This window comes from Dunckerocampus dactyliophorus, chromosome 14 (genome assembly GCF_027744805.1).
Source record: "Dunckerocampus dactyliophorus isolate RoL2022-P2 chromosome 14, RoL_Ddac_1.1, whole genome shotgun sequence".
Taxonomy (NCBI): Eukaryota; Metazoa; Chordata; class Actinopteri; order Syngnathiformes; family Syngnathidae; genus Dunckerocampus; species Dunckerocampus dactyliophorus.
The window spans coordinates 8,785,879-8,813,850 of NC_072832.1; the positions used below are offsets into that span (position 1 = coordinate 8,785,879).

At 38.7% G+C, this 27,972-nt stretch overlaps 2 protein-coding genes across 2 annotated transcripts; one reads left to right on the forward strand and one right to left on the reverse strand.

Annotated features, from left to right (window-relative positions):
• Window positions 1-1,904: 1,904 nt before the first annotated feature.
• rassf4a (Ras association domain family member 4a) lies at window positions 1,905-27,918 on the forward strand. The gene is made up of 11 exons (XM_054799193.1): window positions 1,905-1,994; window positions 8,508-8,576; window positions 10,035-10,110; window positions 18,915-19,021; window positions 21,091-21,170; window positions 21,857-22,026; window positions 22,420-22,521; window positions 24,935-24,986; window positions 25,143-25,264; window positions 26,214-26,311; window positions 26,545-27,918. Exons 2-11 carry the CDS (start codon window positions 8,524-8,526, stop codon window positions 26,606-26,608), a joined length of 924 nt encoding a protein of 307 aa, XP_054655168.1. The 5' UTR covers window positions 1,905-1,994; window positions 8,508-8,523; the 3' UTR covers window positions 26,609-27,918.
• LOC129194175 (C-X-C motif chemokine 11-like) lies at window positions 5,172-7,082 on the reverse strand. Its single transcript, XM_054799194.1, has 4 exons — window positions 6,977-7,082; window positions 6,732-6,849; window positions 6,572-6,655; window positions 5,172-5,634 (listed from the first exon to the last, which is right to left on the reverse strand). The coding sequence occupies exons 1-4, from the start codon at window positions 7,041-7,043 to the stop codon at window positions 5,526-5,528; spliced, it is 378 nt and encodes a 125-aa protein (XP_054655169.1). The 5' UTR covers window positions 7,044-7,082; the 3' UTR covers window positions 5,172-5,525.
• Window positions 27,919-27,972: the final 54 nt, after the last annotated feature.

A 27,972-nucleotide genomic window follows, 5' to 3' on the forward strand; every position in this document is an offset into this window, starting at 1 on the left:
GACAAACGCCACCGTTTACGTATGTATGGTATTTATACAGTATGATTAGCAGTGTAATGCTCCACTAATGTAGAGTGGAACCTCTGTGGTTTAAGTTCAAATTTCCACATCGGAAATAATGGAAATATACATAGTGCCTTCCTGTGTCATAAAACCTTTACTTTTACATCTTTTAACACTTTTAACATTTTGTCACACAAATGTAAAAAACAAGTAAACCACCCTAAAGTGTAAAAATAACATTGCCGTAACTCAGTCAACAAGTGGCAATTGGCACTTCTTGTTGAGGTTGGCGTATCTCTGACATAAGTGTGGCAAAAGAGCCAAAGAAAAAGCAAACCACAGAGTTACTCCTGTGCTCATTGAACTGGGGTCTGGTAGGGTCTCTCGTGAAATCTTGTATGATAATAGTTTTTAAAAATAAATATGTTTTGCCAATAAACTGTATGCTTTTACCAAGATATTTTTTTGTCATTTGTTCCATCATACTTGTGGCTTTTAGTCAGATTTTGTTAATTTTTGCTGCACCTGTATCGCCACTAATGCGAGGCAATCCAATCCAGTTAATGTTCCATGCATTATTCACAAGGCCATAAAGTGGATTAAGTGTTTCACTCATTCAGAATTAGTGGGATTGTGTGCAAATGTGACAGGGAAAAGCAGGAATTAAATCTTGCGCAGGTGTTGCAGTCACATTCAAGACGCCTCATTGTGTGTGAGAGTGGTGACCATGGCGACGGGGCTCATGCTATAATGGGAGAGAGCCCAGTGACAAAACAGAGCTAATGTGTCCAACATTGGATATGCAGATTTGTAAAAAAAGTGATCATGTGATTTATGTGCATTTAACAAATGTAATATCAGACATGCATGCAACAATAAAAGGCCAGTCTTTTGTTTTGTCTCTCCAAATAATAAAACCTCATACAGACATTGTTCTTTTGTTCAGGTCATCAATCAATACTTTATGTAGTCTGTGGACCCACATATACACACTGCAGGCTCCAGTCTTTTGTTCACATAAGTCAATGAATCAAAGCGATGGAGAGAATCAATAAGCACAACGCTGAAATGTTACACATGCAAATGCCTGCAGGTTATACAATCATTCCTTGGAACACACAATGTCTTGTTGTTTTTGTTCAGGTCCTGTGGTATTTGAGTGGAGATGAGATGTTCTGGTGGAGAGAAGAGTAAGTCTTTGTCCAGAGATCACTGAGGTCACGCATTGGTCCATGCTCAGCCTTTTATTGTCCTTTTTATAATGAACTTTGGTCAATTAGCAACTAAGTGGTGCCACAGAAATGGTCATAGTTTGATTCCCTTGCACTAACACTTCATCAGTTCTTTTATTATGACTTAGAACGTCTCACTTCCTCTGCACGAGTTACATCATAAATCCCCATCAGGGAGGGGAGACTTCCTATAGTTTTTGTTTCCAAGCTACAATGGCTCAGATGGAAGATCCGGGATTAAAAACAGGATGGGAGGAATAAATCGCAACACAGTCACAGTGGCTTCTTCCTTTATTCCAAAGAATGGGAGCAAAACAGGAAAGGTGTTCGACTAGTGTGCTTGTCTTGACTGAATTTGTACAAAGACAGCTATAAAAATTGTTCTGTGAAATTGTCAATATGTTTAGAAAGAGAATCACAATTTGCAAGGCATATAGCACGTAAAAACGAGCTTGCTCGTGAAAATAAAGCTTCAGATTAAATTGTTTGATTGCAAAGGCAATACAGTACATGTTGCCACTAATGAGATGCAAAACCCCCCAGAAAGATCTTGATTAAGAAGCAGCAACGCTAATACAACAAGCCCCGCCTACACCGCCTGATGATTGGCTGAAGCTCACTAACGCGACATCTTATTGGTGCATTTTGCTGTCAGTTTGTTAGTCCCAGCTCTCATAGCACACCGCCAAGGGGGGCAAAAAGAAGAGGACTGGTCAAAGATAAGCAGGATACTCCACACGGAAGATCTTTACTGCTATGGTAAGAAGCTGATACGAAAATGTTTCTTTATATGTTATACCAAATGGACCTGTAGATTAATTGTAGATTAATTTCTGCGATAAAGTACATAATGTTTACTTAACAAGAGGTGTTGAGAAGTTAGGTGCATTATTAATAGAAGGTGGCGGGTTCGCCCTCACATTCCCCCTTGTTTATTATTTGTTTAAGATGTGATTGTGCCAAATTATTGTGTGATTTGTTTTACCTCGCGTTCTGTGGAGCTCTCCTGTGTATTTTTACTCACGGGGATGAATGACGATAACGATGTTTGGGCTCCGTTGCTTGCTAGTGAAGGTGTGATAATTGGGTACAGTTCTCGCGATGCTTCTTTGTCCACACAGGAACACAAAAGAGAATTTATGCACCTTTTCTTCTCGCCAACCTCCCTCTACCGGCTGCCCCCTTCTACCTGAATTATTCATAATAATGGTGACAGACTGCAGTTCCATTAAAAATGTGTAAATATGCATGAGAGACAGACTGACCATTACATAATGCACATACTTTATTTACTGTATTTAACTGAGATATACTCGTTTTTAGGTTGATGATTAGTGCATTGTTGAGGAGTTCTGTGTGTAATTACAGTTACAGTATGAGAAGAATGAGGACAGCACTAAAACAGAGCAACATTCTTGTGTATTCAGCTTGTAATTTTTCTTTGTTTTACGTTACCAAAGTAACAATACGGTATTCTTATAAGGCTGGCCTACAGCTTTCATATACAGTGCTGCACCATACCCATTGTGTAATATGTATTTATGTATGCAATGTATGTAATATGACTTCCATGTCCAAGGATAGATCAGAATGGCAATGGAATTCAAATGCTTTCAGATAATACTGATGTTTGTGATATTCTGGGCAAAACAAACTAATCAATCAGCCAGAGTAAAGCAGTGTAATACGTTGACCCATTTTTCTAGTGTCATAGCCAGGAAAGATTATGATCCATGTGATCAGCGTGGGGTCACACTGCCCTGTAGACAAAGTGCTTATTATTTGTTTTTAGGTACTTACAACTGTAAACACTAGATGGCAGTATTGTACCATCAAGCCTGAATGATGGTTTGGCTTTTAGTGCTATGACTTCATAAATGTTAAACATGTACTGTAAATTTTTACATGAATATATTAGTTATGCATTATAACCTCCAGTTGCTTTTTATCCAGTTGTCACAATTAAATGAAAAGCGTCGGTATTCCAAATTATAGTTCTATCAAGATATATCTCTGTCATTTAATTGAATTGTCACAGTGCCATCTAAAAGCAGTAAAATACATTTTTCAGCAAATACCCCAAATTTAATTAATGAATCAATTTATGTAAATACAATAAATTTAAATGCTTAATGAACACAATGCACACCGATCAACTTTTAAATTTTGCTGTCAGAAAATAATAGAAATTAATGAAGGAATTAATCCGTACCAAGGTCAAACTGCTGCCAGCACAAAAGCTTTGCTAACTCTAAAGACAAAGTAACATTTTCACATCCTTAACTGACATACATGTGTAAAAATAAGAACTCTGTAGTAACACTAACAACAAATGATGAAGTGATGGACTTCTGGCAGCATGCAGGCAAGTGAACAGTGGAAGTTACTGACGACCCGTGCATGCGGAGTTAATGTATTGAGCTTTATAGCATTCTTAGCTGCCATAAAAGAGAAAAAAAGGAAGTTAATGTCTGTTAATATTAAAAGGAAAACAATATAATGCAGTGGCAGAGGAAGATTACTGCTTGTGTAAGGGAAGTGAGTCCCATCACTTACATTTAAAACCAGCTGGTGTGCAGTCACATTGTTGACTTTAGCAATATTGTAATGACTGTCCAGGACTGTGACCCTTTCGCCCGACACCAGGCCTATTGTCATCATTAAATTTTCTCTATTTAGGCTATCACTTGTTGTGTTGCGTATAATAAATGTACGTTCCTTAGCATTTGCTTGGTAAAATGAATTAATCTATGTAATTCATAACTAATTACTTGTATTAGTCATATTGAATTGAGACGGCACTTACAGTACTTATGTCCCAGTAAGTTCTATTTCTGCTAATGTAGTTGTCATCAAACATCACACACTCTCTGCTGTCGCTAGTGCGTACTCTTAACAAAAAACAAACAAAACAAGCCAAAGAATTACAAATTCTACCACATCCTCATTAAACCTATATTATCCGTACAGTATGTCACACATGTATCATGGAGAATCAGGGCAATGGAGCCAACTCGCCCTGGCCGGCGAGGCTCGCTGGAGGATGGGGAGAGTGACGGCCATCATGCTAACGACAGTGCAGCATGAGTCCTTGAGTAAAACGGTAGCATTTGTTTGTGATGCGGCTCATTAAGTCAAATAAAATAACGAATTGTCATCATTTAGAAATTAGATCAGAGGTTAGCGTGAATCAAGATGGCATTGCATTATATTTTTCTGTAAAATTTGGTTAATCCTCAAATAGCATGACTTTTGAGGCTTTGCGGCCTACAGTAGCTGCTATACATTTGTCACTGATAAAGATCTGACTGTTGTCGTTCTTCATCTACATGCCAAAAGTCCCCTAATATACCGCTACAGCCGTGACAAAAAGACGTTGACCAGCCGACTTTCACTTTCCTTTCACTACCATTATGTGCTCTTGGCAATGACTGATGACAGTTTCGCAACAGTCTACATATCACAACAATCAGTTTCCACATGGAAAATAAGGCAGGTTACAGCACGAGCTTTAGTGCTTCACTTTACTTTATGAAAATCAGTGCAAAATGATTAAGCGTGTGGCCGTATAAGAATGTAAGTTGGCAAGTTAATAGCCGTCACAAACAACTCACTTTCATTGCTCAACACCGAGTCACCTGAATGTGTAGTAACAGATAAAAACATGGTGTAATATGATCTAAGAACATGCTTCGGAAACCCAACAAGGTGTCATGCCATGGGGAACTTTCGACCCTCAATGGTAGATAAGCCACTTTGAGATGTTGCCCTTCCAGTGACTCACATCCTGTGGTTTATTAACAAAAGCTGAGGTCATGTGACCTCTTGCTTCCTGCTGAGGAAGAATTACTCCCTTGTCATCCTTCAGATTTAAAGCAAACACATCTCAGAGTCAATAAATGACACTCAAAGACATTGTTAAAGTTGTTTATTTAAAAAAAAACTAGTCTAAAGCAGAATGATAAAAAAAATAATACAAAAATAAATAACTAGTAGTGTTTCATGTGCACACAGACACCTACACACATAATGATGTTTTCAAGCTAGAATAGTTAACATGTTGCCTCCAGGGCTTTGTTGAACATCATATGCACAGATAAATAAAGCCTTCTGCTGCTAAAATAAAAAAAGACAACATTATTTTAAGCCCAAACAGCAGAATGTGAGAAATGTGACACTTTATGTAAAATGACACAGTGTCGTCCTCTTCTTTATGAATGATCCTGATCTTGAAGTCCAAAAGTAAAACACTCCTCTCCAGGTCCATAGCTTTTTTTTCTGGATGTTTCACTACTGATGTTTAAGTGAGGCTCTCCCGCGGTGTCGAGAGTGCTGGCGCTGACGTCTTCTCCTCCTCCTCCTCAGACACAGTTTCACGTTACGACCCAGAGAGTTAGCCCTAGAAAAAACACACCAATAGCTTGTCTATGCAAATCAATGGCAAAATGTCCTCCTATTGTGTTTTTTTTTAAACCTAAAGTGCACCTACGCCTAAAGCATGTGTTCTAATACAAGATGTAATGACTACCACTGTGTTCATAGTGATTAAAATGCAGTATGTTGTTTATCTACTCCATTGTCACTTTTTGCAACTTAATAAGGCAAACCATCTCTGACCTTTGCCCTCATGCAGTATGAGCAATGTATAGTGTTATTATGTATGGAGGTCAACATTCATTTCTAACCTAAATTGGAGGATTAATTGGGGGGTTGACTTGAGTGTAGGCTTACAAAAGCTGTTTTCAGGACACCAAATGTCCTTACGTGCATATGCATTAAGGTGTAGTTGTGTTTATATATAGAATTAAGCCCAAAGTGAATCATTCCCTAGCCAAATTTTGAGTAAAAGTCAATTTGTAGTTGTTGAATGGGTATCTTCCAGCTGGAAATGACACAAGAAAGTTGCTGCAAGGAGCTGTGTTTAATAGGTAAATAATAAGTTAATGAATACCGCTGATTTTAACTCAACTTGTGGGGCTAATAAAGGCATTTCTTTTGCATTGTTCTATGATCCTGGTGACTTATGTTATCTAGATTTTTTAAAATAATTTTATACCTTTTGCAGACAACTTAAGCAATAAAAAATTATAAATGCGGACCACCTGCTTTCCAAATATGCATAAAACAAAAGGTTTGTCAACTACTCCAACAAAACCAACCAAAGATTCCTTGCACATTCTAATCTAATGGATCATGTTGGACACAGAACTTTCAAAAATAAAGATATTAGTTGAATAATATCCCTTAACACAATCTATTTAGCCATTTCCAGCTAAAAGATACAAATTCAACAAGCAAAATTGCATCATTTTGGACTAAAGTGTATGTCATCTTACCTAGTCCAGCATCGTATCAGTTGTTTCCCCATCGGCGCATCTGGACTCAGACAGACAGGCTCATTGTTACTCTTCAGTGTCACTCTGCAAAACACATACAAGTGCAAATGTTAGACCACTGAAGGTGTGAATATGTGTGTGAGTGTGTGCAAATACTCACATAACAGTGACCTTGTCGCAGGTAGGGCTCTTGGGATACACGTTGAGCTCCTTCAGTTTTCCCCGGAGGGCCGCTTGCGTCTCAGGACATAAACATCTTCCCGGAACAAACGTGCTGTCTGCACAAACACAATAACGAGATTACGAGTTCACTGAGTGCCGTGCAACGCAGATTAAGTCACACATGCACAGACAAATGTAAACAGCAGTACGCAGTGTAAACACACAAGCAGGTTATGGTCTCACCTGTGTTCAGTACACAACAAGCTGCCAGCAAGATGAGCTGGAAAAGGGACTGAGAATTGAACTTCATGGTTGAATACTGACTAAGCCTTGACACTGAGCTCCGGAGCCCAACGCTGCTCTTTATACCCTTTTGCTCCTCCCCCGCACACTCAGAGCCGGGCTTTCCGCACCCGGAAATTCCCTGAAGCACTTTCCCTCTTCGGATGCTGCAGAGAGCTTGAACATCATTGCTGTGCAACATAGCCACGTCAATTGAAATAGAAACAAATCTATTCGTACCTGGCCCAGCTAAATTTAGCAGAATAAACACTTTAGTCTCCTAACAGCATGTAGGAAAATGTGTTGTGGTCTGTTAAAACCACCATTGAGCTTTTCACAGCTCCAATGTATGTGTGACGCACAGTGCATCACCAGAGAAACACCATAACCACGGTGAAGCATCAAAATCGTCAAATGTCTGCTAGAAAGCTGACATTTCTCACCATGACAATGACTCCAAAAATACAGCGGAACCTCCAAAGTGGATTGTCCCAAAAATGTACAATTTGGAGTTTTTTCCGGAAAAACACAAAGTTGAAGTTTAGACCATCATAGTGCATGAAATCACACTAGATACAGTATTAGCATATCTTATGAGAGGTCAGCTCAGTGGGCATCTACATGCTAAAGTCAAGCGTGTTTGTAAATCGCAACGAGAGTTACGTAGAAGCAGGTGATAACTGGAGAGAGGCTGAATGACGTCATTAAAAAGGTGACACTGATGCAACCAGCTTATTGTACTTTTCACACGTTTGTAACATATTTGTTTCTTGATCAGTGCAATTGTGCGTACATGTTATGGGCCACATTTTTTTTTTAATCACTTTGTGATCCCATTTTGCTTACTTATTAACTGCAAAATCTCTCAAACAGATGTTTTCTAAAGGAGTGTCAATGCCTGGCTGGTAAGGAAAGCGGTGTTTAGGCTTTGCCAATGATTGTCGCAGCATGTTGCCTCTCGGATTGTTGGCTCTGTGTCAGCAAGATCATGTGATTTATCCTAACTGCCTGTCTCTTGCTCTTACTAGAGCGCAGCAGCTATTATCTGCCATATGCCACTTCTGTACACTTGGACCTATTTGCATGTTGCCATGCAATGAAAAACACGCCACTTTCAACAATATCATGCAATATACTGTATTTTATTCATTTATCATTATTTAATAAGTTCCTGATTAATATATATCCTGCCATTTATTCATGGATTATACAATGTTTCTGTCATTTTTTTTAATTGATTTTTTTCACTGATCTTAATGTTATTTTATTAATTTTATGTGGCTCTCGAAAGCCTGGAAATAATGCGCGTCAAAAAGAAACTTATTTTTTGTAGGATTTTATTTGACTATTTTTTAAAATATATTTCTATATTATATTTACATTATATTTTATATTATTCGACTGGTGACAAAAAGGCCAAGACCTGCAACTGATGAAAAAATATAGCAATTGCGACTCTTAATCTTATGTATTCCTTTTTTTTGTGCTACAGCTGAAGTCCTGACGGAATGGGTGAGCATCAAACCTACGTGAAGCTGAGTGCTGACAAACTGATACCTAAGTGAGTCCTCATACTTGCATGTGTACAGTCACCCCTCGGTATATCGCGGTGGGATTATCGCTACCTCACTATATTGCGGTTTTTCAAAAAATAATTCATTAAATTATCAGTGTTTCGTGGTTGACTATGGCCTATTATTAGGTAAGAAAAATATTGAAAGACTAGTTACATGTAGTATTGTGGTCACGAGGCATCAGTAATGTTACGAGACATGATGTTAGATTACATTACCTTCCACACTGCATGGAGACTGGCTACCGAGCCAGCAGAGCCGAGCCGACATGCCATGGCTGAGATCGACATGCCGTGTCTGACATGGCTCATTCCGTGTCGCAGTGGTAAGTTTTTGGCTTCTTTGTCCTTCTTCCCCACTGTGTTTAAAACACTTTCTTAAGTTTAGAATAAGTCAATTGGAGAGGCTAACTAGTTAGCTTGCTAACTAATCTAGCGGTGGCCGTCTGTTATGTCCATGCAGTGTTCCCGTAGCCTGCGCAATTTGATGTAAACAAAGAATAATAGGAGTGTAAAAGGGACTTTTGGGGTGTTATTTCATGTCTACATGGCTCTAATAATGTTAAAACATGTATTTCGAATTTTAGTGCAGCTTTAAAACACTCCACAGAAGGAGCAGATTTGATTTGCAAGGGGAGAGAGTTCCATAATTTAGGGCCTGCAACTAGAAAAGCTCTGTCACCTCTTGTTTTTAGTCTAGTCCTGGGACAATCTAAAACAGACTGGTTACAAGACCTCAGTGTTCTGGTGGGAGTGTGCAAAGTCAGCAAATCGCATAAATAAGAGGGGGCTCTAAGCCATTTAGGCATTAAAAAACAAGCAATAAAATCTTAAAATGAATTCTAAAAGTAACAGGTAGCCAGTGGAGTGAAGCAAGCACAGGGGTAATGTGTTCATAGCGTTTAATCCTCATGAGCAGGCGAGCAGCTGCATTTTGGACCAGTTGAAATCTTTGAACGGAAGACCGAGCAAGGCCAAAGAAAAGGGAGTTACGATCGATAGATAGATAGATAGATAGATAGATAGATAGATAGATAGATAGATAGATAGATAGATAGATAGATACTCTATTGATCTCCAAGAGAAATTCACAGACCCTGTAAGACCCTTTCAAATTGCTTTATGGGGAGGTATGGCTTCACCTTAGCAAGAGTCCTGAGCTGAAAGAAACTTGCTTTAATCACTGAACTGATTTGGTTGTCAAGATTAAAAGAGCTGTCGATTGCTGTTTTTTTGCGCAGGGGCGGCAATAAGACGAAAGGGGGCCTAAGGAACTGTTGACGTCAGTGAGGGTTGTGTCCCCAAAAATCACAACCTTGGTTTTCTCTGTCTGGTCTGGAACCAATTAACCGCGATAAACGAGGGACGACTGTACACAATAGTGATGGCAAGACTGATTGCACTGAATAGCATTGGGGGCGAGCTAATCCTCTTGCTCTTTGTCAGGTCGGACATCCTGTCGCTGCTTCGGACCTACAACTGCTACCATGAAGGGAAGAACTTCCAGCTGAGGACTCGTGAGGTAAGCGAGTTAGTGAGGTAAGCCTGGCGTCAAACAGGAAAATAGTTTTGGGAATCTGTTTATCCTTTGCTGCATGAGTTGGAGCAGTGCTGCATTATAAGGAAAATGAAACCAGTGAGAGCAGTGCTGTTGTTCTCAGACAGACAAAGGGGGATTAAAATGGGCCTGTCCAATACGGAGATCAGCTGCTGGCAAACCACAAAAAAGCATCAAAACAAATCCCCATTTCACTCAAGTTAATATGGAATAAATGAGTGGGCCTCTCAGATATGCAGTCGTACGCATAAACCACCGCTCGCCAACTTAACCTTTTGCTGTTGGGTCTGTAAAATTGTTTGCAAGAGTATGGTTATTTGTTTGATAATTGGTTCTGTGGTATTTATGGCCAGGAGTTTCCCCTTGTGTTCACCAGCAGGTTGCTGAGTGGACTCAGACTGTATACTGTATGTGTGTGTGTGTGTGTGTGGGCAGGCAACAGTGGTCATGATGTGTCCCTCATATTTGTCCCCCCCATCGGTCAGACTTAGGATATTGTCTCATTCTGGGAAAGTCCCACACATTCCGACTGATGGCGACCCTCACAGGGACTGCAAAATGTGAAAGTACTGTACATTAACTAAAGTTACAGTATATTTACTTTATATTTACTTGTACTAGTACAGCAGTTTAATGCACCTTGTCAGGCATTATTATTGTGTGTATACCTTCATTTATTTAACAATTCACAAAGCTACAAAGTATATAAGAATATTTGTAATTGTAGCATCCATTTTCTATGCTGCCTATCCTCAGTTGGATTGCGGGGGTATGCTGGAGCCAATCCCAGCTGACTTTGGGCAAGAGGCAGGGTACACCCTGGACTGGTCGCCAGCCAATCGCAGGGCACATAGGGACAAACAAACATTCACACTTACGGCCAATGTAGAGTCTAAAATGCATATTTTTGGCATGTGGGAGGAAACCCATGCACGCACCGGGAGACTCCACACAGAGATGCCCAAGCGGAGATTCGAACCCAGGTCTTCCCAATCTCCTGACTGCGTGACCAACATGCTAACCACTAAGCAGCCATAATTATAACTTATACTGTACTTATATATAGATCATACTGTACAGAAAAGTATGCAATGTGTGCATTTGTCTCTTTCTGAGGAACACAGTGAGCTTATTGATGTAATGAATAGGACACATCAGAGGCAATAAAGATAGATGATAAATGCAGAATGAACACATTGCTTTTACGTCAGCTACGCGCTTACGTTAGCTAGTTATTGATGAGCTCGCAGCCTCAAAAAACATCTCCTTTGTTTGCGATCTCCTAAAATCTGGTGTATTCCTTTTAGAGCAGGGGTCTCAAACTCAATTTCACTAGGGGCCACTGGAGGTAGAGTCTGGGTGAGGCTGGGCCGCATCAAGTATTGAGCGTAGGTCTGGGAATCTCGGGGTACCTCACGATACGATACAATTCACACTATATCCATGTGATAACACCACTGTTAGTTCAGTGTTGGTGTTTACTTGCCCTTGTAAGTATGTAAGTAACACTCAGCTTGCCCGGATGTTGCGGGCTGCAGTTACACTACTCTTTCATGTCCAGTCGCGGGCCACAAGATACGATTTGGTGGGCTGCAAATGGCCCGCGGGCCGCGAGTTTGAGACCCCTCTTTTAGAGGAATAAAAAAAGAAAAGTTAATTTGAATTCATGTGTATTAACAATTCGTAATTCCAATTAAGTCAAAACATATAAATTCTAATATTATAGTATTACGTTTTAAAAGTTCTGTTGTACTGTTAGTACTGTGATACAAAATTAACATTGTATTATTGAAGGTGAATGATGGGTTACTTTAATTTAAATACAGCTGTATTGAAGTGATTAGTTATATTAGTATTTTTGTTGTTATGGATATATTTTTGCTGATTTAATGGCAGCAGTCATGTGGTTTATTGACATTATTTTATTGTATTATTTTTACTATATTCGGCTTTGCAGCAACATGTGTTTCATTTTTTATTTATTTTGCTGATTGGCTGGTCGTTATTTTCTTAATTCATTAAAAAACACACACACACACACACACACATTGTTTAACTACAATGTGCATGAACATTAAAGGTAACCAAATATGGTTCCGTGCCGAATAGAGTGATGCAGTGACCTCCTCATGTACAGAAGGCTCATTTCGACTGGCTAGTGCTAGATGTTGATTCTTGTTTTTCATGCAGTGTATTTTAACCCTGTTGCCATCATACAGAAAGGAAAGTAGTCAAAATTGTGACTTTCAGTATTAAATTGTCAGAGTTCAGAGTCAGAGTCAAGTTCCACTCGGAGCAAACAGGACTACTTTGAGCTTTTGTTTGCAGAGTTAAAGCAGACAAGTCCTGTGTGAAAGGAGGTCAGGGGAGCTGGTGAATAATAATGTTGTAGTTTTTTTTAAGGTGAGGTCATGATCACGTTCACTGGGTGCAGTCAGGTGATCTGTTAGTCAGGTTGTATCAGGTGCTGTGATGCTTTGTTGTTTCTGCAAATAATCCCAGACACTTTAAGAACACCAAGATCAAGAACAAGCCCTTACATGTTTTTTCTACGAGTGTAACTGTAAAGTTCTTAATGATGAGATTAATGATGACACCGATTACTTTACTCACTTATTGTTTTTATATTTTCATTAATTGAGTGATTGTATGTTTTGTTACTAATAGTATTTCAGATTGTCGAAAAATACCTGAGAATTTTAAAGCAGGATGCTGCCTCAAATTTGTTCGCTGTGTTCGGACTTTCTATCAATTTCTGTGAGTTTGTCACCCTCTGGTGGCTCTATTAGGTACTTAAAAAAAACATCTGTTGAAGCACAGCTACGCTACAACCAGTAGATGGCAGCATTGCTGTAGGTTATAAGAACTCAAACATAACAGCAAATACCAACTGCCATTTGGTAAACACTACTGACAAATAATGTTTACAAATGCTATACTAAATATATACATTTTGGAATTTTTTAAATTCTAAAGCCCTTTAATTTTTCCTATTGTATGTGAAGACTGATGAGTATAGAACATTTTATGACACTGACATCATTATCATCGTTATGCCATATTTCTCGGATGCATTAGAATGATTTACTATTTAATTTTGATATTTGCCTTCATTTTCATCAGAATATTTATATTTTACAAATGACTAGGGTTACACTGGAAAAAAAAGTGAATTTTTGAGGGAGTCAGCATTATAATGTTGGATGATTAAAAAAAATTGAGAATACTGTTGCATTATATCATATGAAATAACTATGGCATGTCAACAGATATTTGATAAAACCATAAAGATGTTTGCTTTAAAAATCACAAACTTGAGCAACACGAGCATGCTAGGTGTTAGCATGTTAGCTTTTCTGTTTTTTCAAATATAAAAACATACATAGACATTTTCTGTTTCCAGGTTAGGTGTTAGCATGCTAGCTATTAACGTGTTAGCATTGTTAGCATGCTAACATTAGCATGTTAGCATTTTTGCTATTTGGAAACACATAAACTTATATAGTTAGTGTTTTCATCTTCAATGTTAACATGCTAACCGTTAGCATACCAGTATGCTAATTTTAGAATGTTAGAACCTAATATGCTCATGTTAGCTTTTTAGCCATTTTCATGTGTAAACTTCCATAATGAGTACCGGTAAGTGCTATTATACTAGGTGTTAGTATGGTAACAGCTGGCATGTTAGCATTATTAGCATGCAACAGTTAGTATGTTAGCTTTTTTGTTATTTTAAAAGGGATAAACTTGGTGTTTTCATGTTCGGTGTCAGCACAAAAATACAAATAGCAAAATAACAACGAAAAGCTAGGAGGCACAGCTAGGTCTAATGTAAAACTCACCATGGGAGGTAAAAATGCACCCAAAAGGAAGAATGAACCTGCCTGCACTTTTTTCCTGCGACTTCTGCTAGTTATGGTGTTTGTCCCAGCCAATCTGCTTATTTTATAGCACCTGTGTATGTGCTAATCGACGGTAACGCATTTGCTTTACATTTAACCACTGTTAGTAGAACAACATAAAAACAACAAAACCCTTTACTTTGAGAACAAGGGATGACACAGATCTTCTACAAAACAGCCAAAGAAAAAGCAGAACATGCGCCCAGGTAACTTCATGTTCGCTCGCTGCATCTGCTCATGTAACGAGAGGTAATCAAATCAAAAACGAGCAAAAGGTAAAGTGAGATTAATGATGTTTCAGGTGTGGGTTTGGTTTCCTATGGTTGTTTAAGTCAGTTTAATGCAGATCTGAAATCGTGGGGCGGGCCCCAGCGTATCCGAATACAGTCACCGGCTCTGCATCGATCCACATGAAATCCACCTGTTTCGACTGAATGTACCGCGTAACCGATCAGGTGTTAGGAACTGCCGACAGACTCTGATGGGTAAAATCAAGTGCACACACAGGTCCGCTAAATAATTAAATAGTGAAATAATTAGTGAATTAATTCAATGTTGAAATGATGAAATATTGAAATAATTATATGTTTTTACATTAAATGTCCTGCTATTTAATTTAATCACACATTTAATGAATTAATTAAAGATGTATTTATAGATTGAATTAATTTATGACATTTAATGAATAATTTAAAGATGTATTTTTTCATTTCATTTTGGGCCTCCATCATAAACTGACAATGAACATGTGCAATAACGCGAAAAAACACATTGATAATTAAACAAAAAAAATACAAAAATCTGTGCAGCAATTGCAGTATTAACACGTAAACAATGTGTTTTTGAAAGACTGGACTCTTGCTGAATACATGAACACTTTTTGAACGGCTTCAAAAGTGTATTTCAGTTCTTTTGGGTAGTCCATGTTGACAACATAAATTAAACCAAAAAGGATAGCGGTTGGAAGATCACTTACGTCACATCGAGAACAATCTGTTCCTCTAGTACAACATCAAAGAACCTTACTGTTGGGCATGACTGAATGGTGGCAACGTCATCTTCTACGATAGTCAAGATTCCCATCTTCATTCCTCTGTTATGATTTTCTTCTGGCTCTGTGTCTTGTTAGAAAATAAAAAAAATACTGTCCAAATCAATTTTGCTTGAGGGAACGGCAACTGACTTGACAAACACTTATTTTAATCGGAAACCCAGGACCATCTTGCTCTAAGGAAACCAATTTGTTATCAATCTTAATTATGGCCTAATTAATTACATTTAATAACATACAGACATTAAAAATGACTACATGGCACTAGTTTTTTCAGTAGTTACATGGATTATTATGTTCTACCATCTGTCCAATTTCAGGATTTTTATCATTGATACATCAAAACATCCAGCTCATTTGGGAAAGTGGAGCTATCTAAAACCTTTTTTCTGAAAACGTGTTAACAGTTAACACGTTAGCATTGCTAATATGCTAATGTTAACATGTTAGCATTTAATCAATTTTCATATGTGGAAACTTGCATAAAGAGTAAGTGCTATTATGCTAGTTGTTCGCATGGTAAAACCTAGCATGTTAACATTATTAGCATGCTAAAATTAGCATGTTAGCATTTTTGTTAATTTCATCAGCTAACGGCTAGCCTGGTAGCAATATTAGCATGGTAAAATTAGCATATTTAATTTTTTTGCTATTTTCAAATGTATAAACGTATATAGACAGTGGTTTTTTGTTAGCTGCTAGCATGCTAACCGTTTGCATGTTACCAATGATAGTATGTTATCATTAGCATGTTAGCAGTGTAGGCATTTTCCTCAGATATTATCTTACCTTGACGCTATCATGCTAGGTGTTAACATGGTAACATGCCAACTACAGCATTTCAGTCCGGCGTTGGCTCGTCGGGGTTCGGATTTGGATTCGACGGCGAGTGCAGCATTGCAGTCGGTGTCAGCATCGCCAGCATTCACACGCAATTTCTCCCGAAATTGCACATTTCTAGTTTATTATTGAAGTACTGTATTGAAATCACTATCAGGCCTCAAATGGCATGTCACAAAATTTACTCAAAATAAAAATATATTGTTTTTGGACAAAATTTTGTATGTTTTCTTTTTTTACCCTTTGAGCAAAAGTACCAATTTGGCACCGGTATCGGATAATATCTAAACGATACCCAATCTTAGTTATTGGTCATTTGTGGACTCAATAAGTGTTAGAGTTGAAGCGAAAGAAAAACAGCTTCATCTTCATTATCATTTCAGTATTTTAATAGAACCTGTAGCGTATACATATTTAAAAACAGTGTAGACATGTGAGACTGCATCCACAGTACGTACAAATAAATACTCGTTCACTCCCTGTGCATCCATCATTGACATGACGTGCACCTTCAAAATGTCCACTCCTTCAAGTCCTTATCTGCCCAAAGAGCCAGTCCACGGGGTCTTTACCCCTGCAGTCTTGTTGTCTGCTGCTCCTAAAGGAACAGTCCTCTGAGGTGCTCCCACCCAAACCAGAAGGTCTGCAAGTCCTGTGGGTGCGTGGTGACCCGCGAGAAAGTGAGGTTGAAACAGAGTGTTTCATTTGGGCCTTGGACAACTGTCTCAGCTTGGGGGACCTCTGGTGTCTTAAGGGGCCTGGGCTCAGGCCCCCCACGGGACAAGCAAGCGCTCCGATGCTGGTCATGTAGTCCTCCAATGACTGGGAGGTGTGGGAGGGCTGGCAGGCTGCAGGATGCAGAGGAGAGTCCTCGAGTGTCTCAATGATGGTGGGCAGGAGAGGCAGCGAGAGTAGCAGACGCTTGTGTTTCATTCTGGGAAAGGAAAAATAACGGAATTCCTTATTAATAATCAATAAGCAATTGAAACAGTTTTAACATATGAGATTTAGGGTCATGTTGATAAAATACCACATATTCGTAAAAAAGACTTAAAAAAATATTAAAAAAATAAAAGATAGAGTTATTACTAAAGATAGATTTGCATATTTTTTTTACATTTTGTATTCATTTTAATATAATTACTATTTAGCAAAAAAAATGTTAAATATATATTATTTTGCTACAATTATATTACTTTATGATTGTATTTCTGTAATATTTTTGTATATAAAATCCACATATCAATCCACATCCTCAACATTTAAGTGTAATATTTATATGATTTAATATAATTCAATAATATAAATTATTGTGTTATTATATGAATTATTTTACCATTAGTTTAATTTGAAGTCCTGATTGCCCTTCCGTTTGTTTGCTAAGTTACAATCTTTCATTAAAAAAATCTACATACTGTTGCTCAACACAATAAAAAAAAAAATAATAATAATGTGCATTTTACCAATAAATAATTTATGATGGTGGAGTCATTTTAGTAGAATTTGAGAAGGTATTCCTCACAGGGTAATTAAGCATTTTTGCACGTGATCCCTTTATTTTACTGCTGCTCTCTTTAAAAGTATGTAATATAGTTGGAATAAAAAGAAGGAGCTTGCTCACCTTTGTTGATGCTCTTGTAGTTGTGCTATCAAGCAGAGTGATGTGTGGTGGACTCAGTCTTGACTATCTGAGGTCAACAGCTTGCATGGCAGCTTTATACAGGCAGCCGGCAACAGCGATTAGGCGTGGCCGCTAAATATAACTCTGCTGACCTTACTCACATCTTTGAGTATGTGTTTTGTGTGTGCGTGTGTGTTTGTGTGTGAGAGAGTGACCGAAAGAGAGGGTGTGTTCATGCCTGTTCCGGAAACCCTGGAGCGTTGTGTTAGCAGACTTGGCCTCATTTAGTGTTTATATTACAGAAACAATGAAGGCATGGGAGTGACTTGCCTTACCTGACACACACACACACAGAAAGCCACCCTTGACAATTTCAAGCAACGCAGTCATTACAAGTGGACACGCTCCTGATTATTCACGCACTTTTAACAGCATGTAAACACGACAGGAGCTGCTTGTACAACTTGTGTTCCTCCTCCTGTAAGGGCTGCCTGGTCTGTCAGAGTTTATAAATGAGTTTTGTCATGTATAATTGGAGGTTTGAACTGAACATTTGAAAGAAGTGTGTTTTTGCCAGCTGCTTGTTGAAAATGTTCTGGGTAAATTGATAAAAATATGTCAAAAATTGCAGAAAATTACAGCAGTAGATAAGCAGCATTACACAAAAAGTACAGAGCTGATTTACATGAAACTTTGTGGAGGGATGGTACATGGCTCAGGAAGAACCCATTACAAATCGGTGCAAATTAAAAGTAATCTATTTTCTTTTTTTCGCTATTTTGAGTCACGACAGAAGACTTTCCTCCCCCCCGTCCCTACTGTCACTCTCCCTGAACCAGGAAGTAGTCTCCTAACAAACATACAGTCGTCCCTCGTCACATCCCACGTCAAATTTTGCAGCTTCACTCTATCACGGTTTTTAAAAAATATATGTCGACTATTAAATAATGCTGTTTTGTGGTTGTATACGGACTACTATTAATTCGAAAGATATGCATTTTAAAGCAAATTGTAAGTATTTTTTGCCTAAATTAAGCATTTTCAGCTAAATGTACAATTTTGCTTCAGTCAAATCAAATCTTTTGACCCTGTGCCGACGTGATCTGAAGCAGCCACGTCTCCGTGGCGCTCAGCGCTTCACAGACATGACTTCACCCTTGGACTGGATACAAAGGGTGTGTTCGGTCTGATGCATTTTCTCCAAAATGAGAAGCTTCACCCTGGAGTGAACGTTCCTGCACGTACACCTGACTTTGAGCCTTTGTGGCTGGGAGCCTGCAGGATTTCCTCTCTGAGCAACGTGTGTGTGTGTGTGTGTGTGTGTGTGTGTGTGTGTGTGTGTGTGTGCATGCAGGAGGAGGGGGAGCTCATCCTGGAGGGTTTACTGAACATCCACTGGGGTCTGCATCGGCCAATCAGACTTCAAATGTACGATGACAACGAAAGGCTGCGTGCCAAACGGTACGACAGCCCAACTCATCTCCAGACTGTACATTTATCAACAGACTACAAACAACAACACTTCACCTCATTGTGCGTCAGGCATCCCCACACTGCGTTGTGTCATTTAGCACTTAATACATCTAGCATGGTAATACATGATGTTAATGTAACACACATTTGACCTATTTGTTGACCTGTGTGAATAGTTACTCATAGCCCTTTTTCGTAAATGTAAAACTGTATTCACAAAACGTAACAGGAAAAAACACACAATAAACTCCAATGTCCTGTACCTGTACTGCTTTGTATCTAAGTATAAATACAGTTTTTAGCTTTCAGTACATTTTGTAATTTAAAAGTATTTTCTGGCCGAATACTGCCATAAAGTTTTTCCATTGAAATTACATTTAATTTGGCATTGTAGAAAAAGATGTATTGACATAAAAGAAGCATTGGCACTAGATAATATTCCATTGACAAATAAAACACAGACCTTAATGTGCGTTCACGTACTCCTAGCCCCTCCCCTATATGCCGAAACACTGCCATCAAGTTGAAGGTAAAAACAAGAAAGAAAATTAATATGCGACCCGTACAGCCATTCTATGTACAGTCAACCCTTGTGGAAAGCGGTTAATTGGTTCCAGACCCAACTGTGATAAATGATTTCCGGATATATAGAATTCAATGTTAATAAATGGAATATTTTCGTAGTTAGAGCATATAAAACCTCTTTATGACTTTCAAAATACAGGTTTTAACATTATCAGAGCCCTGTAGACATGAAATAGCATCGCTAAAGTCACCTTTACACTCCTATTATTCATTGTTTACAACACACTGTGTAACTCTTATGCTGTAGGAACTCGAGACGGCCTAGCTAGAGAGCGAGTGAGCGAACAAGCTAGTGAGCTAACCCGTTAGCCTTGAATTTATTTCTTAGAAGCCAAAAACGTACCACTTCCACACTGAATGGGAGGAGAAACATTTTTCACTCTTATCATGTCGGACATGCCATGGCTGACTTCATGCAGTATGAAGGTAATGTAATGTAAGGTCATGTCTCATCAATGTTTTGTGTCATGACTGCCGCCTAGTGACCAGAATACTACATATCACATGTATTTTAATATTTTTTGACTAATAATAGACTATAATGGTCTACCAGGAAACAGCGATCATTTATTAATTAATTTCTGAAAAACTGTGATATAGCGAGGGATCGATAATTGAACCGCAATGTGGTGAGGGACGACTGTATAGGTGTATGTATATGATTCTCCGTTGTCCCCCGCGTCACTAGCCCCACCCACTTCCGCGCTATCCACCATTCCCAATTGATGATGCAGTGTGATAACAATATGCGGAACATGATAAGCTAGAAAGTACACTATACTAAATCATCACTTTGGAGTTATTATTTACACCAAATAATGTCACAGAACCTTTCTCATATACAAATATGGAGTTTCACACCAACCAAAGGATAATAAAATAATGTTTGTTGTAAATAATGTTTAGACTGTAGATGGGCGAATTGCCACACTGGAGCTTAGCAGGGATTCACATTAACCATCAAATTACCAAGGTAACACTGTATTATTGCAATATTGCTTCAATATTACCACTAGGCTACATTAATGTGAAAGCCAGGAAGCTGGCATTCACAACAATTATGCTGAACAAATACGAGCACCGTCATTGAAAAAAGGTGGACATGAAGGGGAAATCTGTATTTGATTTTTTTTTTCTTTCTGCCAGTACTTCTTTCTTTTTCTACAACTTATTTTCAATGCCAAAACTTAATGTCAGTGTTGTGGCTCTTTTAGCATCCCGATGCATTGACGTAATTGTATTTCTTTACATCATCGTAAATTCATTATAGGGTAGGGTAAAACAACCAATAGGAAAACGTTTGATTGAAATTACTTACTGTCTTTCACCTAAGCTATACGATGATTAGCTCCTAACAGTGCTGTCTAATCTATAACACATATATATATGGATGCATATATCACTACGACAAATGGTATGAAACATACTAACACAATTTTTCCATGTATGTGTTTGAATGTGTGTATCTACAGGAACAGCAAGTGTATAATTGCAAAGCAGCACTCATCAGAGGCAAACAATAATTCACTGGGCAGAGAAAGTGTACCTGCTGGTGAGTAAACCGATCACATGCAGTTCCTCCTACATACTGTATATAAGTGTATATACAAACGCACACACACAAATCCTTGGCATACACACATATTGTCAGTGTGTACAAACGCAGACCATGCAATGCGGGGACCACCCACCCACCCGCACGCACACACACACACACCTTTTGACTGCAGATTATACATTCAAGACCAGATTGCAGCCTGCTTCAGTCAGCATTTCCAGCAGGAACTAGCGGCCCACGTGCAGAGATAATCTGATCACGAGATACAAATCAGATCACCACATGTAACCAGACTGAGGGTATTTAAAGGTTTCATCTGGTCCAGCTTTATTTTGTGCATCGTACACCTCTAAAGCACATGCTTCATGATTAGAAAATAAGTAAGAACATTTATATATATATATATATAGTGAGGGAGATGATAGCTATTTCTTACGTTTGGTGCTCATAACAGGCTCTAGCGAGACACCCTACTGTTTGAACATCAGTATTTTGTAATCATTTGTAGTTTATAAGTCAATTTTGCATAACAGGGGCCTTTAAAGTCCTCCATTCATGCTCGGTTTCTGAGATAACAGATTGTTTATGTTAAATTATCTACCAAAAGGCTTGTCTGGTTATTGTGAAAGTGACAGCTGCAGCAGTTAAAGAGGGTGTTGATGTTTCTTTTTATTATTTAGGTGGGGATTTGGAGGGACACGAGGAAGAGGAGTCTCCTCAGCTGCTGAGGACCAGAAGTGATGCGTCTTTCATGCAAGTCCAAAGGAGGTCAAGGACAAACACCGCTAGAGACCTGCAACGTTTACGCACACACAGGTTTTCCATCAACGGGCACTTCTACAACCACAAGGTACACGGAAGTGTGCACACATTCATGTGTATTGTAACACGTCCATGACACGCACACACACATACAGTGCATGGGTGCAGGTGCAGCAGGGAAGATGTGAAGATATTTCCTGGGCGGATGTTCCTGTACTTGCAGTGTTCAAGTTTAACAATAGCCGACCATGTGCTGATTTGACCAAATGAGTCTGACTAGGAACACTTCATCAGATCCTCTTTGGCTGTAATGTGTGTGTGTGTGTGTGTGTGTGTGACTTCCCTTCTGGTCTGGACTTCCAGTACACAATGTTCAAAGCACCTCCGTCCAGAAATGATGACAACAAAATGTTATTGATCGTCTGTGGTCTTCTCTTGGACATTTTCAGTAATGGATTTGTTTCACACACACCCCCCACAGACATCTGTGTTCACTCCGGCCTTTGGCTCTGTCACCAACGTGCGAGTAAACAGCGCCATGACGACGGTACAAGTACTGAACATGCTGCTACAAAAGTTTAGGGTAAGGCAAACATCTACTGTACTGATGTTTCATTTGAAGTTGAAAGCATTCTTCACATCTCCTTATAACGTGCCTATAAAAATAGCATTCATTTGTAAAACTAATAACAGGGATTGTTTACTTACATAATATTCTGATGGTGTTGATTTTTGGGTTTTGTTTTTAACTACGGGTGTCACGATACACTCAGCTCACGAGACGAGACAATGGCACAATACTGGGTTCACAAAACGAGACGATATTTTAACATTACTTTTAAGAAAACTACGATGACAAAATATAAAAGTGGACAAACACATGTTTTTATTAAACTGAGTCACAAAACAATGTAAGTACATTGTTAAATGCTTTATAACTGCATACATGACCTAACTGTTGAACATTTTTCCACAAATTGAAACAAAAACAAAAAAATAGAAGTTAAAATAATAATGGCAGCTGTAGCTACAACTAATCATTTACATTGCTGTGTAGTTATGTAAAGACACATGTAAAATACACTGCATATTGCATTGCAGTAGAATATTTACTGTATAATGGTCATGCTTTAAAAAAAAAAAAAAGAACTACATTTCCCAAGATGCTTAGAGTGCCGAACCAGGAAGTTGTAGGAAGTATCCCGAAAAAGACGCTAGCGTCACATGTTTTGATAGAAGTCATATTTTGAGCTGCATATGACTTAACATTTGATCAAATTTAAGTAAGTTTCATCAAATGTAGAATGACTACAGCTTCTGCGTGGACATGTCACCGCCACAGCTGTTGAAATCCGATGAAAAAAATGCACCCGCTGAGTGACGAGTGGAGTGACGCTGGGAACACCGAGGTACGTTGGACTGCAAGGTGTTTGTGAGCGTAGAGCACTTAATGTGCGGTTCCAATCCTGCACTTCCTTGTTGCGTGGATTATCATTCATATGAGCGAGGCAATAGTTCACAGTCTGATAGCCTACTGGCTGCCCTGTTCTCCTGAGACAGCTTTTCTTGAAAGGAGAAATATCGTCACGTGAGATCTTGTGACACCCCGGAGTCGACATCCATCCATCCATTCATCCATCCATCCATCCATCCTCTATGCCGCTCGTCCTCACTTGGGTCACAGGCGTATGCTGGAGCTTATCCCAGCTGACTTGGGGTGACCCTAGAGTCGACATATATTTACAAATTGGAAACTAGATACTGTAAATGTTGAAGTTATCTATTCAATTAACTGCTTTAGTCGCCGGATGTGTACTACAAAAGCAGATAACTGCTGCGTGCTAAAATTAACGCCACATCAAAAGCATTGGCATTAAAATCTGTGGCTGTGGGCAACCTCCTGATTTTATTAATTGCGCAAGTTGGCAGTAGCTGCATTTGAAGTGTTATGAGTGATCAACATCCAGCAGCTTTATCTACCATGTGCTTTAAAATGTTGGTTGCGCCGCTCAGCTGTTGGTGTGAAACTCATGCATGTTGTTTACAATGAACTCATCAGAAGTATTAATGCTGACTGAGTAGCTTGCTCCTTGCTGCTATGACAACATGGTTCTGTTGCTATGTGTTGTGCAATCCATCTAACTGGGGTTGTGGGTATGCTGGAGCCTATCCCAGTCTTCGGGCGAGAGTGTACACCCTGGACTGGTTGCCAGCCAATCGGAGGGCACATACAGTATATTATGGGCACCTTACTACCATATAGTAAGGGCACCTATGGGCAATTTAAAGTCTCCATTTAACCTAGCATGCATATTTTTGGAATGTGGGAGGAAGTTGGAGTACCTGGAGAGAACCCACGCACACATAGGGAGAACATGCAAACTCAACACCGAGATGTCCCAACTGATGAACCCGGATCTCCTGATTGTTGTGTGGCCAACATGCTAAACACTAGGCACCGTGCGGCCCGTGTTGTGCAATATACTTAAATGACCTTGTGGCTAAGAGAGCGTGTTTCTTTCCACTTTGCACGTACATGCTATTCCAAGCATTTCATTCAAGCATTCCAATTCCCATAGCTGACGTTTTGTTGCGCCTATTTAGACAGCGAGTGAGTTGACACTGAATTAAGCTGGTTGTAGCCAAGTAGTGCACCCCTTTTTGCTTTAATTACTAGTAGTGACAATTACAATGTCGTCATGTACTGTATTTGTATTTTTGCACATTAGCTTCCCACTGGGACTCCAGCTCAGAGCACATGCTGAGGACAAACATCATGCTGTACTTACATAACTTCAAAATAATGAACTCATGATTTGAGTCATTCCAGGAGGCAGCACTGGTTTTTCTAGAGAATCTTGTCAGGACACCGCTTGAGGCGACCATGGGTTACACGTCATGTGGCATTTCTGTAAAAGTTCTACAGTATTCATGACACTTTAATACTGTACATAAAATTAAGGATTCAAATATTTGTAATATTTGTGTCTTTTAAGGTGGAAAATAAATCAGAGGAGTTTGTTCTATATATGGTTCACGAGTCTGGCGGTAGGTTATAATTTGAATATGTTTTTTTTTTTGCATGTGAATATGTGGTTTTCCTTGTACTGTTCGTGATGCATGTAAAAAGAAAAATACTGATTTTTAGTGGTTAGTAGACGAATTTGGGTATTACTGATTTTATGATTTTATTGCTGCTTTTAGAGAGGAACCACTTGAGAGATGGGGAATACCCGCTGGTGACTCGTGTGCTTCACGGGCCTTGTGAGAAGATCTCTAAGCTCTTCATCATGGAGGCCGACCTAGGAGAGGAGGTCACCTACGATGTAAGTCAGAGCCTCCTTTTCATCACGTTTTCATCTTGTTGCCCACGAGTGACCCCTTTGAAATGAGCACAGGCACACAATGGCCTGGAATAAAATCAGGTTAAATTTAGCGAGCTGAGGAAAGATATCCTGCTTCCCGACAATAGCTTTGCTGCTGTGTTGTTATTGCACGGAGGGAACTACATCACTGACACGAAAATTCTTAACTTTATGTTTGATTTCATTCATAAGAAATGAAACAAAGCTGAGTCTGGTTATGCAATCAAATCGACTGCTTGTGAAATTCTTCGCAGTTTCATTCTCCCTCCGGTGTGATCAGGTGTTTGTCTACGCACAGTTGAAATAATCAGAACTAATGCTGCTCACAATTGTGTAAATCCAAAATATTATTGGTTTCTCATGAGCAAAACACACACACACACACACACACACACAACTGTTAAGTCCACGTCACTGGCTTTTTATTATTACACCAAACATAGGATGATGCCCTTTTCCGGGCATTTTTATGATCTTTAAAAGATATTTATTGTATAGTAGATGTACGGAAATTGTTCTAAGCGTTGGAAGTGATGATTATAGCTCACAGCTAATAAAACGCCCAAATTCCATCTCATAAAATTTTAAAAGTTGTCAAAAAGTGCAATATTGTAACCTACTGGTTTGCACTCTAAAATGCAATAACTTCCTAAGCCTTTAATTGGTCTCTTAGTCTCTAGAATTATGGATTTTTGACATATTTTATATTATTTAATCCTATTTTGCCATTGATTAAGCTTTGTAATCGTCTCTCGTGTATTTCTTTTTGCCAAAGCATCATTTTGTACTGTTGTAGGGGCCTGCATTTTCATGGAATTTGTTTGAATTATACTACAATAGATTTTATTTCTGTATATTACATTATTTTGATACCAAAAACATCTATTTTTTTATGTGTTTCCTCCCCCAGGTTGCCCAGTACATCAAATTTGAGATTCCAGTTTTGGACAGCTTTGTGGAGAAGCTAAAAGAGGAAGAAGAACGTGAGATAAACAAACTGACTAAAAAGTAAGTGAAGAGTCTCTCTTGACACAGAGCCCTCCTCACTGTCTCCTAAACACGTTATGAAATCAAAACAACCCTGCAGCCTGTCAATGGAGGCAATGTTGGCTTTAACAACAGAGAATGATAAAAAGTCATATGAGTGGCATATCTGCTTTGTAACCCCATTCAACAATACTTGTAGCTAACCGCAGTTTCCCCCTGTGCGACTTACAGTATGTGTTTTCACACTTGTGCAGGTACATCACACTGAGGTCCATGATTCTACATCAACTAGAGGACAGAACCTGTGATCCAGTTTGAGTGCGTCCTCTGTTATTATAGTCGCATTTTGTATGACACTTAATGATTTTCTGTAAATTTATGCTGTTTGTCATGTTTTCTCTGACTTTTTAATGCAATACATTAAAGTTGCCTTAAAGTTGCTGCATTTCTGCTCAAAATAAATGTAATTTGAAAAAAATGTTAAAGAAAATGTCTTGTTCTGCCACAGTAACCAGGGAGCATGTTAGCATTGTTCTTCTGAGTGACCTTTTCTGCCGACCGGTTCCCATGAGCTGTGGGTGTGGGTGTGTGTGAGAGCTCATCAGCGTTACACAATGGGGTATCCTGAGAAAGGAGGGCTGTTCCTTTTTTCCCACACTTTCACAAACAGCAAAGACTTGTTGACTGTTGTCATTTTTGCAGGACCAACCTTGACCTTCAGTCAGGCGACCATTATTATTATTATTAGTTGATTAATGCAAGTACTTGCTTGACTGTGTGAGATCTTGACCTGCATCCTTTTCCCCTTGGATGTGACTGCTGCAAGGGGGAAAAAAAAGTACAAATTCAGCACACCATGCAAAAACAGAGCAGGGATAGAAAGAAAATGCAATAGAATATACTGTATCGTATTGAATTGACATGCTAGGTCTGGAATCAAAAGACTCGCAGGTTTAATGTGGGTGTAAGTACATAGAAATAAAAAGTTTCCAAGTCAAGCTTAAGCGTTGTTCACCAAATTTAGCTCCTCTTTTTCACTTTAATAAACAATCTATCCACTCACGTATAACAACGTACCATTCCACTATACTGTATGCCCCCATATGCTTTCTGAAATCATCAGCTCCAAACTGAATTTATACTCTAGTATTTTACAAGGACTTTAATAGTTTGTGTTGTGTTACATAACACTGAGGCAAAACCCTTACTCTAAACACACACAATCACATGGTTTCTTTCATATCCAAACATTGAGATGACGTGTGGGCTCTAAAGTGTTGAATTTGGAAGAAAGTAATCTCTATGCCGCCATCTCCTGGCCAAAAGCCACCACGCTCACGCTGTTCAAATGAAAATACACTGAAGCTTTCTTCTAACTCGGATTTTGAAGGGCTTAGATTTATTTCAGATGGCCAATTATTATGATTAGTTTCATTTTTAAATCAAATAAAATTAACTAGGAAGGAGCCAAAACGCACATGTTTTTAACTCTTTAAATACATGAGACTGAGGATTACATCTACAGTAATTATTATTTTTAAGCATTTCCAGTAAGTTTCTTTCAGAACCAAAAAAAATACCTTTACGAGTAGTTTATTTTTTAAATCAAATGAACCAAAAAGCACAATCTTTTTACACTTGAAATAAAAACTATACTCAAACTACCATGCCTGACGCCTTTT